At 37.8% G+C, this 20,983-nt stretch overlaps 2 protein-coding genes across 5 annotated transcripts in view; both read right to left on the reverse strand.

Moving 5' to 3' along the window:
• Positions 1-2,658: 2,658 nt before the first annotated feature.
• C6H9orf40 (chromosome 6 C9orf40 homolog) lies at positions 2,659-8,263 on the reverse strand. Its single transcript, XM_036856824.1, has 2 exons — positions 7,305-8,263; positions 2,659-3,238 (listed from the first exon to the last, which is right to left on the reverse strand). Exons 1-2 carry the CDS (start codon positions 7,731-7,733, stop codon positions 3,080-3,082), a joined length of 588 nt encoding a protein of 195 aa, XP_036712719.1. The 5' UTR covers positions 7,734-8,263; the 3' UTR covers positions 2,659-3,079.
• Positions 8,264-16,789: 8,526 nt separating this feature from the next.
• CARNMT1 (carnosine N-methyltransferase 1) overlaps positions 16,790-20,983 on the reverse strand; it is a 58,054-nt gene continuing 53,860 nt past the window's right edge. For 2 of the 4 annotated variants that reach the window (XM_036854538.1, XM_036854539.1), the window contains exons 7-8: positions 20,739-20,842; positions 16,790-20,028 (exon numbers count right to left, since the gene is read on the reverse strand). In XM_036854538.1, the coding sequence (XP_036710433.1) occupies positions 19,927-20,028; positions 20,739-20,842 (206 nt within the window). In that variant the 3' untranslated portion in view covers positions 16,790-19,926. The remainder of the gene's footprint in view (positions 20,029-20,738; positions 20,843-20,983) is intronic. The other 2 variants (XM_036854536.1, XM_036854537.1) reach the window with 2 other exon arrangements.

Below are 20,983 nucleotides of genomic sequence, written 5' to 3' on the forward strand. Positions count from 1 at the left end.
AGGACAAAATTATTTCAAATCTCTCTCTGTATATATATGTATATATACACACACACACACCCTGCATGTGTATATTATACATATTTAACATATATGTGTAAATGTTTACATTGTACTTATATATACACCTACATAAAAATATTAAATCTTTTAACATATTAACAGCAAGTGTTTTCCCTGAATCTTTACCTTATTTTTTTTCTTTTATTTGTTTATTTATTTATTTTTGGCTGCGTTGGGTCTTTGTTGCTGTGCGCAGGCTTTCTCTAGTTGCGGCGAGCAGGGGCTACTCTTCATTGCAGTGTGCAGGGTTCTCATTGCGGTGGCTTCTCTTGTTGCAGAGCTCAGGCTCTAGGCCGTGGGCTTCAGTAGCTGCAGCACATGGGCTCAGTAGTTATGACTCGCAAGCTCTAGAGTGCAGGCTCAGTAGTTAAGGCACACAGGCTTAGCTGCTCTGTGGCATGTGGGATCTTCCCGGACCAGGGATCGAACCCGTGTCCCCTGCATTGGCAGGCAAATTCTTAACCACTGTGCCACCAGAGAAGTCCTACCTTATGGTTTTGATGTTTTTTGACATATGCTTGAAAAAGTCATCCAAGCTACTCGTTGGATCTCCTTCACTCAGACACTGCAGTGTGGTGTCCGATGAAACTTCTTGTCAAAGTAACCACCTCCTATCGTTCATCCGGTGGACATGTCTTAGTCCTTACGTTACTATACAATAAATATAATAAAGTTAGCACATTTCCAATGTTTTACTACTGGATCTCTGTAACAAAACTCTTGTATTTGCATCTTTAGGAAATGGTCTAAAATTGCTGGCATGACCCTCCCATCAACAAATAGGAACACCCATTCATTCGTTCATGCAATATTTATTGACTGACCACTATGTGGCAGGCACTGTTCAGGCACTAGGAAGAGCAGTGCACAAAAATAGACACCTTCCAAAAATAAAAAATTAACACCTTCCTACCCTCAGGTCAAAGAGAAAGGAGGAAGAAAGTTTATCCTTTCCACAGTACTTTAACTGCTTCTTCCCCCCGCCTGCCTGCTTTGTTTGCTATTTCTTCAATCCCAACTCTTATTCTTAAACTTCTAGTAGCAATTTAAAGTGGAATGAAGTGCAACTATAGGAAGCACATTTATTCCAATTATTTTTTTTGTACCCATAAGATCATTACGAGAATTAAACAAGATGTTGCAGGTACTTAGTATACTGCTTGACAATAAACATAATCTGAGGTAGATACTATATATTGTTTCTCATTTTACAAGTGAGGCATCTGGAGCTTGGAGATGAAAAATAACTTGCTTAATGTTACACAGGTAGAAAGTGGCAGGCCAAGACTTTGAACTGTCTGACTTCAAACCCTTAATTATACAGTTTGTCTTCTGTTCTAGAATATTATTAATGTCAACCCATACTTAAATCCTACAGTACACACAAAACATTGGTGGTTCTCTCTCTCTCTCATTGGCATTTATCATCTTTCCTAAATTTTGGATCTAATGTCATTAATAACAACAAAAAATATACAAGCAAGATGAGTTAGTCAATTACAAAGCCAACATTCTGAATGCAATACAAAAATTAACTTAATTACTAAGTTATTAGTAACTTAGTTATTAATATAACTTAAACACAAATTTCTTACTTTATTTCTTTAACAATGAAACAGTAATAATGACACAATAATTCAGTTGTAACAAAGCCATCAACAGAGCAAAATAAAAACAAAGCTAACTAAGGAGGCAGTGCTTCAGCTCAAGTTAGTTATCTCCTTTAAACAGGAAAAACAATCATTAGTCTATGGTTCTTGAACTGGCCTGCTCATTTGAGGAATGGGAGGAAGGAAGACTGGTGCTTAAAAAAAATAGCTACACCCAAAGCCCACCTCAGAACAATTATATGAGAATTTGTCAAGAGTGGGGCCCAGGGCTTCCCTGGTGGCGCAGTGGTTGAGAATCCGCCTGCCGATGCAGGGGACACGGGTTCGAGCCCTGGTCTGGGAAGATCCCACATGCCACGGAGCAACTAGGCCCGTGAGCCACAACTACTGAGCCTGTGCGTCTGGAGCCCGTGCTCCGCAACAAGAGAGGCCGCGATAGTGAGAGGCCCGCGCACCACGATGAAGAGTGGCCCCCGCTCGCCACAACTAGAGAAAGCCCTCGCACAGAAACGAAGACCCAACACACCCAAAAATCAATCAATTAATAAATAAATTTATTTAAAAAAAAAAAAAAAAAAAAAGAGTGGGGCCCATCTGAAGTGTTGTCAGTGTTGACAAGTACAAGTCTAAAATAATAAGCAATAAACAGCATGCCCTCAGAGCAATTCAAAACCAAGAAATTTAAAAAATACAATAAAAGAAAAATAAATATAATAAATTTCTTTCCTCCTATCCTGGGAAAAGGGGGAAGGAAGCACCTACTCATTTCTCTTCGTTCTTTATCCATATTTGATTGCCCAAAGTCAAGTTTAACAAACGTTAAATATTGGAAGTTATGCAAACATCCTACCCAAATTAAAATTTTCACCACTGTACATTTAGAAAGCTCTTTTAAAATACCAGGTTTCAGAAAGAATCCCCCACATTTTAAGTTTGCATAGATGTTTAAGTCAGCTATTTGCTCAACGAAGAAGAGTCGATGAAATGTATTAGAAAGCATTTTATTAATAAGTTATTATAAAACAATATTCATTTCATGTACCACAAATTAACTTTTTGGTGCAACAAGAGGAATATCTGAATGTTTCCCATCTATTTCTAAAACTGTCACAATTCCTTTTTATAAGATTGATATCTTCAAATTTAGAACCTAAACATAAATTTTTCTTAAGAATGCATACATAAAATACTTCTCCTATAACTGCACTATATCCTTGACAAATCCCTATCGGGAGGTATAGTAGTGACTGCAGGCATTTATCTTTAAAACAACTTTTCCTCATTTTTCAGGTTTGGGGATGATATCACATCAAGTATGGAAAATAACTTTTTTCCTTAAGAATACATAAATTCACTTAGAGATGTCTCCTCAAATTCAGAAAAACCCATTTCTTCAGCTCCTTCTGTCAGGACTCCATATCGATCTCAACAACTTCATTCTTGTGCTGAAGTGTTGTTTCTGTCAGGTTGTCTTCACTTACATCTTCGATGTCTGCCAGATCAATAGGTGGTAAAGGATTCCTCCAGTACTGGAAGGTGTTATACTGCCAAAATTCTTCATCGAGCTTTAGTGAAAAGAAGAGAGAGATGAAAGTACATCAATGGTGTAGAAAAAAATAAGTTTTTTCATGAAACAAATTTTTTTCTGTTTTAAAAGCAAACTCACGTTAAGATTTTGCAGTCTTTAACTTTGCATCTTCAACAAATATATATTTTTAATTCTGCCTAATCAAAGTACTTCATGGACCCAGTCAAATCTGTGCATTTTCATATTCATGAATTTGTGAAAGTATTTCCTGTTAGTAGTTTAAATTTAAAAGAATTTCCTCCAAGAGCTTCTCTTCCCAGAATTTTCTTCCATTTTTCAACCAAAAAATAATGCCTGAAGATGGTCTTAAAATTTTTTACCTTTCAGTGAGGAAAACAATTTATTTAAAAAACACATGCACACATCTTAAAATTTACTTTTGGTCTTTTTCCTGATGTTTGGTATTTTAAGGGATTGACTTGACGTAGGCTAAAATATTTTGACAATCTTCTAAAAAGCATTAGAATAAAAACATGGTAAATAACAAGAAAATCTTAAACTGGTTATTTTATTAAAGATACCATTTTGTACAAGACATGAGTCAAGATACCAAAACTGATAAATCCAAGTGAATGCTGGCCCCTTCAAAATTCAACAGCTTACTGTAACAGGCTATAAAATTGTTTCAAGTAACTATGAAGTGAAGTTGATATTCCAATGAAGTTCAAAACTGGCACAAAACTAAAATACTTTGTGCAAAGGAAGTGGCATTGCAATTACATATAGGCTTCCAAAGTGACCATTTTGAAGGTTAACACCTTTCCCAGATGGATATCTATATATCTATATTTAGTCTACTAAGTTGTGTTTGTACTTTAGGTTCATATTTGCTATAGCAGCATTAACCAACAGAAATATAATGAAAGCCACATATGTAATTTAAAATTTTCTAGTAACTTCAGTTAAAAAAAAAAGTAAAAAGAAACAGGTGAAATTAATCTTAACATTTTACTTGACCTAATAAAGCCAAAATACTATCATTTCAACATGCAGTCAATATTTTTAAAAATTAATGAGATATTTTACATTCTTTTTGTCTAACTAGAAGTTTTCAAAATCTGCCAGGTATTTTACACTTCCAGCACTATTCAGACTAGCCCCATTTCAATGCTCAATAGCCACATGTGGCTAGTTACTTAAATGGGGAGCACAGGTCTTCTCAATAATAAGTTTATTCACTGCCTTAGACACTAAGGCTTAAGAGAATTAAGAGTCTCTTTGGAATTCCTTAACACTGGGATAAAAATGTAGTAACTCAAAGGATGCCAAGAAAAACTTAATTTTAATAAGTAAATAGGGTTAAGAACAAGGACCTATTTCTCTGTCTTCTGGAAAAAAAAACTATTGTTCAAATGATCTACTTATAAAAACAAACCAAAAAAGATCCTTAATGAGGTCAGTATAACCTAGTAGCTAAGAGCACAGACTTTGCCACCAGACAGACCTGGGCTAGCATGATAACTCCTCCACCCATTAACTCTGATCTTGACCTAGGTCTCTTTCATCATTGGTAAAAAAGCAGAAAGGCTCTTGTGCAAATTACAGTTTAGCACTATAAGTGCCCAATATAGCTAGTTATTATATCCCAAGAAGCCTACGAACCAATATCACTATGAACCAAAATCACAACATTTCTGCTTCCTTTTTATTTAAAGTATTTAACAGTAAGGGTCAGCACCGACAGAGTACTCAATCTGCATAAAGTGACACTAAAGTGACACTAACATGAGAAAATACATGAATATTTATTGAAGTAATACCTGGTTTTACTTTAGTTGTCCGGTTAAAAAAACACCTGAAACAACTCAAATATTCTGCGGTTCTAGGACAGAAAAATAGGTACCACGATTCTGCCTAGATTGCATCCTCAATATGGAAAGGACATATTTGAGGAAATTCTTCCCAAATGAAATCCCAAGGGTAAGGGTAGGGACTTAAGCTCTTTTCTGAGCAAAACAGGAGCCAGGGAGACATTTGCTGCATGAACTGAAAAAGCTTTTTAACTTCTACACGTTTTTGCTATATCCTATTTTCCCTTGGCTGTAAGACCCTTAAAACAAAAACCATGCATCTTTGGTGGCAGGAAAGAAAGAGGGAAGCTGGAGAAAATTAAGTTTGCACAAAGAAGCAGCTCAAGGAACAGAAAAAGAAAGGAACATGAGGGTTTCTGGGCTTTTGCCAAAAGAGAACAGGGGACTAGTCTTGATGAAGAAGGAACCCCTAGAGGCAAGCTTGTTCCCTGTCACAGGCTTGTAGTGACTACAAGAAGCAGAGAGTTGTCAGATGTGGTCACTGCTGTGGAAGAAGACACAGGTGTGTCTAGGAGATTCTAAGCAAATGTCTGTGTCAGTTTACTAAAAAATTCCTTTGCTTACCTGCCATTTCCATGTCCCTCTTATCAATTTGTGGCATACTGCAGTCAGTATATTCTGGTAGGAAAGACAAGCCTAAGTATGGGTTGGGTACTAAAAATGGTCAAGTTTGCAAACTACACAGTACTTATCTCCATACCAAATAGGTCTGGATGACTGTCACTCTGGATTTTTGTTTTTTCAGGTTTTGCACATTGGTGTGACATGATTTAATTGGAAATTCTAATTCTTTATTCTACTTTCAAAACATAAGTGCTATCTAAAAGCAGTCTGAAGAAAAAAAAATCTAAATAAGGCTCATGTTTTCTAAATTCCAAGAAAACTGGGGGTAGAAATATTTACAATTTATAGTTTCATCCAGAAATGCTCATCACAATAATTATATCTAAAGGATAATTTCTCATGACCACAGAAAAAGATCTTTCCCAACTACTGTATTTTATTGGCAAGGTGTTTGATAAATTCTGCATAAGATACTTGAGACAATGGAAAAATGTGGGGAGGATGCTATGATGGAGTAGTTGAAGAGAATTTGGTGAAGTCTGGGCTCTACATTTGGCTCTTCCACCCCCAAAGCTCCTGGTTCAACCCAGAACTGCCGAAACGCAACTTGAATTCCAAAGATTAGACCAACGCTGCCCAATAAATACAAAATGCCAGCCACAAACGTAATTCGAAATTTTCTGATGGCCATATTAAAAAAGTAAAAGAAATAAGTGAAATGAATTTTAATATAATTTATTCAATCCAGTATCTCCAGATTATTTCAACGTGTATTCAATATAAAATTTTTTGAGATCTTCGAAATCCAGTGTGTATTTTACTTTGAGTGCATCTCAATTTGGACGAGTCCCATTTTAGGTGTTGTGTCACACAGCTAGTGGCTGCCACACTGAATAGCACAGATCTAGACAGATCTTATGTGCAGTGATAGGGCAGGCTCATTTCCCAAGGAAGAGGAGTTCTCCAAAGATCCTCATACAGACGCTTGATCTTAAGAACCAAATTAATTCTCAACGATCCTTTTTCATAGGATCAGATTTTAAAACTGCCTTTTCCCAATATACGGAGGCCCTTCCTCTCAACCAAAAGAGCTGTACCATGCCTAAAGGATGTCCAACTGGTGGCTACCACATTCGTCACCCTCTTTAGAAAGAAATCGATCACGAATTCCAGAAAAAAAATCATCGTTAAACCAAGGAAGACGCAGTACACCTTTCTCTGACGTTTGTTGTTGAGCTTAACTTATTGCGGTTCACGGTCAACGTCTTCCCCTAGTTCTACAGTCTGTCATGACCCACGCCCCTGCTTCCCTCTTGGACAGCACAGATGCTGAAGGTGCAAGGCCACGTCTACTACCTCACCCAACGATCTGTCTCCCCCTAGTTTAGTTTAGTGCTCTCAGCTCGTCGGACTCTCCCAAAACGTTGCCAAAGGTGGGCTCTGGGGCCCCCGGTGTGCTGCCTGGGGCGGGGGGTCGGTGTTCATTCTTGCGGCGAGGATCCCGGCTTTTCATCTTTTGGGGCGTCGTGACGAACACGAGTCTAGAGGGGAACGATCGGTTCCTTCCCGGGACGCGCAGTGCCCGGGAAAGTGTGACCCTTTTTCCCCTCACCCCGGGCTCCGCCTCCCGTCCCCCGCCGGAGCGCCCAGCCCACCGCCAGCCCCTACCTGGCGCGGTGCGGCCCCCCAGTCTCCCCGCAGGGACTCTGCGCGCTCCGCCCCGTCGTCGCCATCGCCCCTCGGGGGCCGAACGCCCCGGGGCTCCTCCCCTGGCCCGCGGGGCCGCACGGGCGGCTGCAGCAGCGGCGGCTCGCCGGCCTCCAGGCCGCGGCCCTCACGCTCCGCGCCGTCCGGAGCGCCAGTGTCCCCGCCGTCGCGGCGCTTGCTGGGCGAAACCAAAGGCTCAGTCATACCCCCTGCGTCGATTTTACGCTTTCGGGGCAGCTCCGGGACGCCGAGGGGCTGCTCGGGATGCGAGGCCCCCGGCGGCGGGATCCAGAGCGGTGGCCGCGGCGGCTCCTCAGGAAAGTCGCAGAGCAGGAGCCGCTTCCAAGGCACGTGGAACGTCAGGGGCTCGGCCGCACGCCGCTTGGCCATGGGCCCCGAAGGCTCGGGCGGAGCCCGCCGGGCGCGGGAGGCCGAGCGCCGATAGCTGTGGGGGCGGAGGGCGAGGGCGGAGCGTGCAGAGCGCTAGGAAGGGCGAGGACCGAGTCCGGGCGAGGCTGCGGCTGGAAGGTGCAGAGGACGGAGGGGGCGGGGCAGCCGGTGCGGCCCAGCCCGCGCACGCTGCCCTCGCCACCGCCGAGGTGCGGCCGGACGCTGAGGAGCAACCACGAAGCGGCGGAGATTCGAACCTGCGCACAAATGTGCGCGCGCGCACTCGCGCCGGCGAGGCGGAGCCTTTGGTTGGTGGAGGCTCGCAGGGCGAGCTCCCGAGCGCCCCTGCGGCCGGAAGTGCGCGCCCCGGGGCGAGGCGGGAAGGCCGCGGCAGGTTTATTAAAGGCCGAGTGGTGGTGCCTTTGGAGGGTGTGATTTTTTCCTCAGGGACGGGGAGAGGGGTGTGCAAATCCCGAGCTTAAAGTGTATATGTTAATATTCCCTTCCTTGAGTCAGTGGTCGCCGGGACGTCCCCCGGAGGTTAAAACAGAATTATACAAATTTAATAAATTAGTATTAACAGGCTTTAGCGCTACATTAAATGATTACGCCAGACAGACTGCTGAACGGGGGTCGGGGCTGAGGGAAATAGATAAAGCCAGTATGCAAAAACAAAACAAAACAAACCAACGAGCGTGTTTTGCAGTGGCTGTTGTGGAAGGTGAAGTAGGCACCACATTCCTTGATCTTTTGATTAAAAATTCACTGATGAAGTTGCAGAGAAGATGCGTCGCTCATCTAAGAGCTAATCCTGGAGCACAGCCCTCTTCCGACTGAAACCTAAAATCGTTTGCCTCTTAAATTACGTGGGAAGCGCACAGAATTCCCTGCTTGCTCTGCGCGGTGATCAAAAGTGAGATTCCAAGACCTTTGTTATATCAAACTTGTGTGTGTTGTCAAAGAAAATGAGGAGACGATAACAACATATAAGGTGTTTACCTTATATTTTAATAGTTAATAAAGACAGTAACCAAGTAAAGAAGAAGGTAAGGAAGAAAATTGTAAGTGCTTTGAAGGGAGAAACTACTATGATCTTCTAGAGGAAAAGAGTGCAAGGAAGATAACTGTCCTCTAACTGGTTGGTACTACCTATAAATTACTCCACGCCCCTATACCTCAAGGCTGTTGTGAGAAGATAGGGCAACCAGTTGTTTATTAATAAGCACAGAAATATAATAAGTAGGGTAATAAACAGTAGCTTTTCTGTTTGATCTTTCCATTTCCTCTTGTTTTGTTTTCCTCTCATCCCCGCGTCCCCCTCCCCTCTGGCAACCACCTGTTTGTTCTGTGTATCTATGACTGCTTCTCAAGTTTGCTCACTTGTTTTTTAGATTCCGCATATAAATAAAATGATACAATATTTGTCTTTCTCTGACTTACTTCACTTTGCGTAATATCCTCTAGGTCCATCCATAATGTTGCAGATGGCAAGATTTCATTCTTTTTCATAGCTGAGTAATTTTCCATTTATTTTATTGATATTTATATTTTTTTATATATATATGTATGGATATATCACAATTTGTTTATCCATTCACTGATGATGGACATGTAGGTTGCTTTCAGTTTGGGGCTATTACAGATAAAGCTGCTGAGAACATTTGTATGGACATAGGCTTTTTTTCTCTTGGGTGAATAAATACCTAGGAGTGGAAAGGCTGGATCACATAGTAAGTGTATATTTAACTTATTAGCAAACTGCCAAACTGGTTTCCAAAGTGGTTGTACCATTCTACATTGCCACGAGCAGTGTATGAGAGTTCTAGCTCCTACATATTCTCTCCAACAGTTGGTTTAGTCAGACTTTAATGTTAATCTTTCTAAATAAGTATCTCATTGTAGTTTATCCCTTTGCATTCCCCTAATGACTAATGATGTTGAGCATCTTCTAAGTGCTTACTTACTATCTGTATATCGTCTTTGGTAAAATGTTCAAATTTTGCCCAATTTTATTTTATTTTATTTTTGCCCAATTTTAAAATTGGGTCATTTGCTTTCTTATTTTTCTTATTTCATATTTTTATGCATGTAATCATATTTCATTCATGTGTATTAAGTATAGTATTCCATCATATGAATCCACTTCATTGTTGATAAACGTTTCAGTTTGTTCAGATTTTTGCAGTTACAAATAGTGTGCTATGAGCATGCTTGTTCATAATTTCTAAGGCACATGTGCAAGAATGTCTCTACAGAGTGGAATTACTGAGTTGTAGAATATGTTTAACTTCACCTGGACTAGGTAGTGCCAAAGCTTCCCAAAGTGCTTTTTACCAGTTTATCATTCTAGGAGAGGACAAGAGATGCCTTTTTGTCACATCCTCACCAGTAAACTGAGTATGGTCTTACCGGAGCAGTGTGATATGGTATCTCATTGTGGCCTCAGTTTGTATTTCCCCAGTGAAATTGGACATCTTTTTATATGGTTTATGGACCATTCCTGGAGCAGTAATCCGGGCTCTTTACTCTGCATGGTGTCTTGTTGAACAAGTTCTAAACTTAAATGTGGTCTAAATTATCAATCTTTTCTTTGTTTACTTTATGCTTCTTTTTTGTCTTGTTTAAGGCATTGGCCCTTTCACCACCACCTCTGCCTCAAGACCACCCTGCCTAATCCCAGTCTCTGCTTGGCCCAACTTGGATCTCTAGCTTTTTGTAAAAGGATTGTTAAATTCTTTGCCCTTTAAAAAAATTGGTTTAGTTGGGTTTTTTTCTGATTTGGAAGAGCTTCTTTTATATTCTAGAAAGCAATGTTCTTATGGGTAGTAGGTGTTGTAAATATTATAAGTATTTCCTCCCAATTTGTGTCTTGTATTTTTACTCTCTGTGATACCTTAATTTTAATGTAGTCAAGTTTATCAATGTTTTCTTTTCTGGTTTACACATATTACATCTTGTTTAAGAAGTCCTTTCCTGTCCCAGTTCTAGACATTTTATGGTTTTATATTTTTGCTTCCACATTTAAATCTTTCATCCATGTGGAATTGATTTGTGTCTTTTTGTGGTGTGAAAAAAGACTCAAGTTCATTCTCCTTCCCTGTATGGAATAACTAGTTTTCTTAACACCATACATTGAATAGTTGTCCTTTTTTCACTGTTATGCAGTACCTGCTTTGTCACAAGTTAAGTTTTCATAAATACACACAACTCTGGGGGAGCTCTCTATTCAGTTAGATTGGTCTATTTGCTATCTTGGGCCAATTCAACAGTGTCTTAATTACCATAGCTTTGTAATAAATCCTTGATATCTTTAGAGCAATCCTCCACATCTTGTTCTTCAGGAATATCTTGACTCTACTAGGCCCTTTGCTCTTCCATGTACAGTCATCTTGTAGCATTACATTACCCTTTGGAATCATAATTGCATTGAAACTATAGATCAATTTGGAGAGAACTGTCATCTTTACAATATGGAGCCCATTTCCTTTTCAATGATATTTTATAGCCTCAAATTATTTAGGTCTTTTAAAAAGTCTCTCAATAAAGTTTTATAATTCTCACTGCAAGGAGCTTATGTATCTTTTGTTAGGTTTATTCCTAGGCACTTTATAGTTTTTGTAAATAGTTTTTCCCCCCACACCATACCTTTTTTTTTCTCCAACATTTTGAGTTATTACTCAGGAGTTGTTACTCCTGCGCTGTCTTTAAAAAATTAGTTTACTCCAAGTTTTATATAGTACCAGATTCATTGCTTCAAGGAATTTGTCCATTTCATTCCAGCTGTCCAATTTGTTGGCATAGTATTTTCTATTTTCTGTTTCCTTGATTTCTACTTAATTGGGGTTTACTTTGTTCTTCTTTCTCTAGGTTCTTTTGATTTAACCTCTAGCGTCATTGATTTTAGCCTTTCTTCTTTTCTAATATAAACATATAAAGCTATAAATTTCCCTGTAGCACTTCTTTATCTGCAGCCGCCCAAATTTTGATATATTTTTATTATCTTTCAGTTTGAAATACTTTCTAATTTCCCTGATTTCTTTTTTGACCTCTGGATTATTTCAATGTGTTAATTTTTCAAATATCTGAGATTTCCCTAAATATCTTTTTCTTATTGATTTCTAGCTTAATTTCATTCCCCTTTAATTCATACTCTGTGTAATTTTAATCCTTTTAAATTTATTGAGATTTTATGACCCAGTATATGAATTATCATGGTGCATGTACCACGTGCTCCTGAAAAGAATATATATTCTGCATGTATTGGGCACAGTGCTGTCACGGAAGTAAATGTCACTTAGGTAAAGGTGGTTGATAATGTTTTTTAGATCTTCTATGTCTTTACTGATTTCTTTTTTTTTGTCTAATAGTTCTATTAATTGCCAAGAAAGGAGTGTTAAAAATCTCCGTCTATGATGGTGATATTTTGTTTCTCCCTTAAGTTCCATCAATTTTTGTTTATGTATTTTGAAGCTCTGTTATTAGGTACACACGTATTATGATTGTCATGTCTCTGATGTACATCCATCTTTCTCTCTGATAATGCTCTTTGTTTTGAAGTTGTCTTAATTTGAGATTAGTATAGTTGTTCCAGCCCTCCTATGCTTACCATTTGCATAGTATATCTTTTTTTTCCATCCATTTACTTTCAGCTTGTCTGTATTTTTACATTTAACCTATCTCTTGCAGACAACTTACACAGCTGGATCTTGCTTTTCTGGCATTCTGACAATTTCTGAATTTTAATTGGAATGTTTAGTCCTTTAACATTTGATATAAATTATTGATATGGCTATATTTAGGTCTGCTGTTGTACTATTTATTTTGTTTGTTCCCTTTCTTTTCTGGCTCTGTACCTCCTTTCCTGTCTTTTTTTTTTTTTTTAATATTTATTTATTTATTTGGCTGCACCAGATCTTAGTTGTGGCACGCAGGATCTTTAGTTGCAGCATGTGGGCTCTCTTACTTGCAGCATGTGGGATCTAGTTCCCTTACCAGGGATTGAACTTGGGCCCCCAGCATTGGGAACGCAGAATCTTAACCACTGGACCACCAGAGAAGTCCCTTTCCTGACTTCTTTTGGATTAACTGAATATTTTGAATTTCATTTTAATTTAATTCTTAACATTTAACTATATCTCTTTGCATTAATTTTTAGAGATTGCTCTAAGGATTGCAGTATACATCTTTAACTTCTTAGTCTATATGAAGTTAACACAGTACCACTTCGTGTAAAGCAGAAATCTTGAAACCCTTCTTTCTCACCCCTGCCCTGTCCCAGAAGCACTTTTATACTGACCCAGTAGGATATTCTACCTATCCTATAATTTCGTTAGAAGCACTCTGACTTCTTTCCCCAATACTTCTTGTGGAAAATAACCCAGAACTCATCATTAGTAACAACAAAGCAACAAAGAAGTTTTCTTAATGTCTTCTTGGTAAAGAAGACTCTCATGAATTTATTCTGCTTTTCTTTAAACTTGCCTGTTTCAGACTGATTGAATGAAGCCTCACAGCAGTTTAGGGTAGGGAAGTGGTTTAAAAATTTTTAGCAACTACGTATTTGCCAGACCTTTTACATATCTCATTTAATCCTAAAAACTGCAGCAGATGCTATTACCAATTTAACAGATAAACCTCACCCCTGAGCATCAGATCCCTGTCAACTTCTCAATGCGTCCAGACTTCACCACCGTATTTAGAATTGCAACTCACTCGGCACTACCCATGTTAAGATTTCCCTTGCCTTTTTTTCCCCCATAGCACTTTGCACCTTCCAATCTGTTATATAATTCACTTATTTGTTATTCTTATTATCTCCCTCTCTAGAAAGTAAGCTCCTTGAGGGTAGGGTTCTTTGGTTTTTTTTCACTGATATATTCAAGCACTTAGAACAGCGCCTGGCATGTATTAGTAGCTCTTTACATATTGTTGAATGAATGACTATTCTTCATTTTACCTGGGTGTTTCACAGGCGTCTCATACTCCATCCTCCAGTATTCCCTATGAGCCATCATTCATCCAACCAGGTACTCATATCAGAAGTACTCCTGTGCCCCTTCACAATCTTATGTTCAGTCATTAATTTATTCTTTGAACAAATATTTTGAGCATCTGCTGTGACTGGGCAAAATTCTAGACACTAGAGTTTCAACAATAAACAAAGCTAAAATCCCTATCCCTTGACTCTCCCACCGAAGCTTTGTATTGGGGGAATTAGACAATAAACAAGTACATCTGTCAAATGCTGAGGAAAAAAATAAAGCAGGGTAAGAAGGATAGGGAGGCTTTATATAAGGTGAGCAAGAAGGATCTCTCTGATAAGGAGACTTAAGCAGAGACCTGAGGAAAATGAAGGGACAAGTTGTATATATATATGGGGAGTGATTGTAGGCAGAGGCAATGGCAAATACAAATGTCCTAGAGCAAGAGCATACGTGGCATGAGCTTGGCACAGCAAAAAAGCCAGTGTGGCCTTTTTTCTCTCAGTGTTTTGTTTTGCATAGTTGCTGTATCTGCTGTTAATCTATACATTTTTTCATCCCAGACAATGTACCTTTCAATTCTAGAAGCTCAATGTGGGTTTTATATGTCTCTACATAACTTTTTGAACATATGGAACACAGTTATGCTATTTTATTATTTTTTAAAATATTTATTTGGCTGCACCAGGTCTTAGTTGTGGCATGTGGAATCTTTTAGTTGTGGCATGTGGGGTCTTTAGTTGTGGCATGGGGGATCTTTAGTTATGGCCTGTGGGATCTAGTTCCCTGACCAGGGATTGAACCCGGGCCCCTTGCATGGGTGCACGGAGTCTTAGCCACTGGACGACCAGGGAAGTCCCCAGTTATGCTATTTTAATGTTCTCTGCTAATTGTTGGTTCTGGGTTGGTTTCAATTGATTGATTTTTCTCCTCTTTATGGGTGGTGTTTTCTTCTTTCTCTGCACACATGGTAATTTTTGATTGGATATCAGATATTATGAGTTTTATTTTGTTGGGTGCTTTTTTTTCCTCTGGCTTGGGTATCTAGTTATCTCACACACATGCACTGATCAGTACTCTACAGATTACTCCAGGGGCACTGTCCTCAGATCTCCAATGTTCTCTCTGTGTGCAACTCTTTCCTCTCACGAACTCTGTCCTACACAAGGTAACAACAGCTCACTGCCAGTGGAATCTGAAGCCTGTGATGCTGTGTGATAACAAAAACAAGACGCAAACCCAACTCAAGTTCTTCTAAGATTGACTCAACCTCCCATGCCTGCCTGAGAGGCATATATTTACACCCAGGCATAAATACTGTTTACTTCAGGTTCTGTTTTTTTTCTACACAGTAAGTGGAATTCAGTATTATGAGACTCAGGGAAAAAAAGGAAAAAAAAAAAAGCCCTTGTCAGCAGATGAAGCAATTAATGGAACTAGACTCAGAGTTGACCCAGATATTGGGATTATCAGTTAGGGACTAAAATATCTATAATATATTAAAGGATACAGTAAACAAGGTGGACAACATGCACTGATACACAGGGAATTTCAGCAGAGATGAAAACTACAAAAAAGAGATAAATGGAAATGTTAGAAATAAAAAACATAATATCAGAGATAAAATTTCTTTCAACGGTTTCATTAGTAGAATGGACAAAGATGAGGAAAGACTCAAGGAACTTGAAGACAGGTAAAAAGAAACTATTCAGTTTGAAACACACAGAAAAAATTTTTTTAAAAAGTGTAAAAAACAGAACAAAAACTAAGAAACCACCAAAAACAGCATCCAGGAGTTGTGGGACAATGACAAGACAATCTGATGTACATGTAATAGAAGCCCCAGAAGCAAGAAGCAAGCGACAGCAGGGCAGAAGAAATATTTGAAGAGATAACGGCAAAGAACATTACAGAAATAGTAACAAAATATCAAACCACAGATCCAACAAATGGGGTCCAATGGGCTGCTGCTGGTCAGCCTCAGTGCCAGCTACGTAAAACCAAAAGCAGATGTGGTCAGTCTTCAGAGGCCAGAACTCAGAACAGTCCTCACGACTCTGGCCAATCCTCCGCTTAATGAACCTCACTACGTTTTTACTAACTTTTGGGTCTGGTCTGCCAGGTGAGAGCCTACAGACTGGCAGATTAAAGACACCTCTCTTTGGCCCTTAAACTTACACAAATTGCTCAGCTTCCCTCGTAGTTAAAAGAATAAATATTAAAATTAGATACTTATATTGACAAAATATGGAAAGCTTAGCAATATCTAGTACTGGCCAGGAATGGATGCAAAGTTATTCTCAAACGCTGGATGGAATGTAAATTGGTAGTCTTCTTGAAAGGCAACTTGACTGAAAGTGCACATACACACTCAATGATCCCACTTCTAAACAGCTACTGAAGAGAAATAAACATATATATGAGGCATGTACTACTAGCATGTTTGTAAAAGTGAGGGTAACCCTCCATTAAATTTTACTTGTGCCCTCTCTCCCATTACCTACTATTATATTTCTTTACACTTCCCACCAAGCTTTTGGAATCTATACTTATACCTGTCATCTTTGATTTTTTTCCCTAAGATTGCACTGAAACTTTTTTCAAAGGGTCACCATAAATATTAAAAGTAATGTCCTGTTACCAATCTTCATCTTTTTCTATCACTATACATCTTTTTCTATCACTATACAACAGTCAACACAGATTGAAATCACATTTACTTGTCCACCATGTGCTTTCACATATTCACATACAGGCATACCTCAGAGACATTGCAGACTCGGTTCCAGACCATTGCAATAAAGCTAATATCGCAATAAAGTGAGTCACACAAATATTCTGGTTTCCCAGGACATCTGAAAGTTATGTTTATACTGTCGTTTATTAACTGTACAGTAGCATTATGTCTTAAAAAAATGTACATACCTTAATTTAAAAATACCTATTGCTAAAAATGCTACCATCATCTAAACCTTCAGCAAGTCATAATCTCTTTGCAATGGTAACATCAAAGATCACTGTTCACAGATGACCATAACAAATACAATAATGGAAAAGTTTGAAATATTGCAAGAATTACCAAAATGTGACACAAAGACACGAAATGAGCAAATACTGTTGGAAAAATGGTGCCGATAGACTTGCTCAACACAAGGGTTATCACAAACCTGCGATTTGTAAAAAATGCACTATTTGCAAAGCGCAATAAAATGAGGTACACCTGTATAATATTTCACAGATAGCACATACGACCTCATAAAAACCCACTGAAATAGGTGGTATCAATCCTCTCTTATAGATGAGGAAACAAACTCGGAGCACCTTGCCCAAGATCACAAATAATAATTCAGGAAAAGTATCTGAGTGCAAGTTAAGTGCTCATCCTACTAATGGCTGGTCCTGGAATTTTCTTCTACTGGTTCCTTTACAATTCTTGTTTGATTATTTAACAAAACCAAAGACCAAGATTAATTAGCATAAGGCCTAGCATACTCAGAAACCAAGTAATCATATTAGATGCATATAAAAATAGGCTAATCCAAGGGTTCAAAAGTATTATGTGTTCAATTAATTAAAATTCCCATGTCTATGGTTATGAGTAATTTAGATGGAAACAACCAAGCAAATATTGTTTCATAGCAATTGGCAGACTTTAATATTCAAGAAAAATTAAGTCCATCATACACATTAAAAATATAGGAAATTTCATGCAGACATGAAGCTTCCGATTCAGCCTTCGTGGCAACTTTTAGAATGAGAGTTACATATAAATACAGTACATTTTACAATTCCCAAACTTCATAATTTTATACTGTGATTTATACAGCTTCTCTTTATATTTTACATATCCCATCTTGCTCACTTGATTAATATACCCTAGCCTGCACTGCTTCAGATTATGGAAATTTAAAAAAAAACAATAACAAAAGCAAGCACAATGACCTATCTCCTCCCACTTGATGAAAATGAATGAAAACATTTGTGTATAGAGTTATTTAAGAAAAATGTTTTAAACTTTAAGGCTTACACACTTTAGTAGCTATTTCTACACATAAGAAATACAAAATTAAATCCTCCAGTGACACCTCTATCATTGATTGATACCACAATTTTCAAGTTTAGATTAACTACAAAAGCTATAAGAAAAAGAGTGACGCAAATTTGTGAAGTACGTTTAAAAAACAGTATTCATAACATGAGGGAGAAATTAGAAACAAATGAAATAACTGATTTCAGAATTAACTAAAATATAAGCTATAATTTAGAAATATAATTAACATTATTAAAGAATAAAACCTGATAGCAGAAATTTTAAGTAATAATGCCAACCCCTTGGTGTCAACCTGTTTTTCCCTCTATGAGAAAACCAAGATCGTTTGTTTTGATACAAGTTGTAAAAAAGTGAATATTAATCAGTGAATAAAAAGCATTTCTAAGTTACAAACAGTATGATTCCTTTCCTGTCAATGGCTTTTTAAAAATACTTATGCTCCTTTTAAGTTTCTTTCTTTAAAAGAAAATAATAAATTTGGGGTGTTTTTCCCCTTGCAATTAATTTCAAGTTCATCCATGTGGTAGGTAAGGAGAATTCCCACTAAGTGAATACCTGCCAAGTACTGAGGAACACAAAAAAGAGAAACAGTTTTTCAGAAACACTCAACAGGTTACATACACGTGTCCATAACTTGACAAATCAAATTAACTTCACGGAATCCTTCACTGCATCATGGGCATGAAGGCCACAGGAGCTCCTGTAGTGTATGCAGAAAAGGTCCTACTGGTAAGATGCCAAATCGCATAGTGACTCCCCCGCACCTAACTGACAGTAAAGGTCTAAAGATTTCTAAGTAAGTTTTCCTATGAAAACATGACATTTATGCTACCAGCACATTATTGAGATTAAGTCTATCTAATCCAAATTGCCACAGAGGTCACTTAATGTCATCACAATCATCTGTGAAAATATTCAATATTACTTCCTTTTCTCCAAGAAAAGGTTAAATTAGTCATCTCTACTTATCAAGCTACTGGAAAACAGGATAATAAACATTAAAAAAATACAAAGGAAAACTCCCTCCAATAAAGATCCGCTAGAGGTAGAAATTTAAAGCAGCATATATACTGTTTTAGCTACAGCTATCAGGGAACAAAATTGGTATTAATCTGAAATTATATTAATGGCTGCTTCTTACAATATCAAAGACACAGACCATGGGCAGTAATGTATCCCTAAATTTCATAATCAAAATTTCTCCACATTAATACTATCATGACAGTTTTTACTAGTATATAATTGTTTTAACGGAAAAAAAGTGCTTGCTTTTGTAATTCATGTAACCTAAAGAAAAGACATTATTGTAAACATCTCACTGACAAACTCTGTATTCATTTATAGTTTGAAATCATACATTTCAAATGGGCAGATTTTATTCTTATGTCCCTAGTTTCCGAGCAGTACCTTTAATAAAGGCTTTTGTGCCTCACTTAGAATGGTGTAATCTCATACATTTCAGAGTGATCCATGATGAGTATGCTTTCAAAAAGCGTTCAATTTAGTGTGGCCAAAAGACTTAATTTCTCAGTTATTTAAAATGCATTTTACTGGCCTGTGATCCTATGAATTCAGCATTTCATAAAAATGAAATGTTTGATGCTAACTATAAATTCAGCTGAGCTAGAAAATAAAATCAAATAATCTGAATGATAAAAGAATAGATGCACATTTTATGTATAGATTCCTTAGGTCCAAAGTAAACAAAATTCCCAATTCCAGATGTTGAAAGTGACAGAGGATCCTTAGACTCTTTTAAAAATAACATGTGCAATGCATACAAAAGAACAAAAAAGGAGATTAGTATGGACTTCAATACTATTAGTCATTCATATGGCAGACTTGCAATGGACAGCTTCATGAAGACACTGGAGATAAAGTTTTTTCTACTGAAAGATAATTCTGGGCTTCAAGGAAAATGTATACTTGAAGACATTTCCTCCATTTTTACTTGTGTAGTACAAATATGCATGGCATAGTATGTTTCTGAAAAAGCAATAGACATATTAAGAAAATAGACGCTATTTCTTAATTCTGTTAGGAATAAGAAGGCACCACTGACTTGAGGTTGTGTCCCGTCATTGTGATAGTCGACTTTGAGTTGTTTATTTCAGCATCTGCTATTATTAAGCTTTTTTCCTTGTGATACCACTTGAGACCATTACTGTGGTTTACGGACCACAAACAAGACACATTCATAGTAGTACTTCATCATGGAGAGATCATTCACAGTATATGTTGACAAGACAGATTCTTTTTCCACCTGAAATGCAAACAGTAATCATAATGATGATGATGATGACAACCATGGTGCTATTGTAAACATATTCTGTATATTAATTCATTTATTACACACAAGTACCCCCTAAGATTGGCACTATTAGTAATCCCACTTTACCAACAACAGTTTTGCTCAAGGTCACACCACTAATAAGTGGTGGAACTGGAATTCACACTCAAGAAGTCTAATTCCAAAGCTTGAACTCTAAACTACTATAATATGTTGCTTTTCTTTATCTTTAAGAACAAACCTGTTGTTTACTTTTTAAATGAATCAAATGCTTCTAAATAAACATACAACTAAAACACAATAGTCAAAGTATCATGAAACCTTATAATCACATGATAAGAAAAGACTGAACAGTACAAAAGTACATACAGTAAACAATATCCCTCTTACACCTACACCTGCCCTCCCACCCTGTCTACCTGGTATTTTTCAGTCTACAAAGGCCAATATTATAATGGTCAGCTACCACTTATTGAAAGGTGATTACACCAGAGATTACAGTTTTCTATTTACATACATATTATCTCAAATCCTTATAGTTCTAAAAGCTAAGTATTATTATTTTCACTTTATGGGTGAGAAAACAAAGGTTAAGAGGTAAAGCCAGTAACTGCCATAACATCACCATTCCTGTTTAAGTGCTTTGGAAGTTAAATTTTGGCAATACTTCATTCCATCCTTACCTCTACCTGGAATCCATACTGCAGGACAACGTTTTTTATATCCTCATAGCTCAATTCTATGGAAAGTTCATTTGCCAAATTTTCAAAGTGGTATAGCAGAGGACCTATGGTTTAAAGATACTATGAATGAACTACTTAAATATAAACATGCACTAGTAGCCGTTTAAACTGAACTCCAAGTTGAGAAATAAGTTGGGTAGAGGATGAAACGTAAAAAGGAGAAGTAAAGAACCATTACATTTGCC

Source organism: Balaenoptera musculus, chromosome 6, assembly GCF_009873245.2.
Source record: "Balaenoptera musculus isolate JJ_BM4_2016_0621 chromosome 6, mBalMus1.pri.v3, whole genome shotgun sequence".
NCBI classification, from domain to species: domain Eukaryota; kingdom Metazoa; phylum Chordata; class Mammalia; order Artiodactyla; family Balaenopteridae; genus Balaenoptera; species Balaenoptera musculus.

Bases quoted from the DNA above. Each gene is read 5' to 3' on its own strand.
- C6H9orf40 (XM_036856824.1), bottom strand. From the start codon at position 7,733: ATGGCCAAGCGGCGTGCGGCCGAGCCCCTGACGTTCCACGTGCCTTGG. The intron at 3,239-7,304 runs GTAGGGGCTGGC...TTTTCACTAAAG, and splicing joins GGGGGGCCGCACCGCGCCAG to CTCGATGAAGAATTTTGGCA.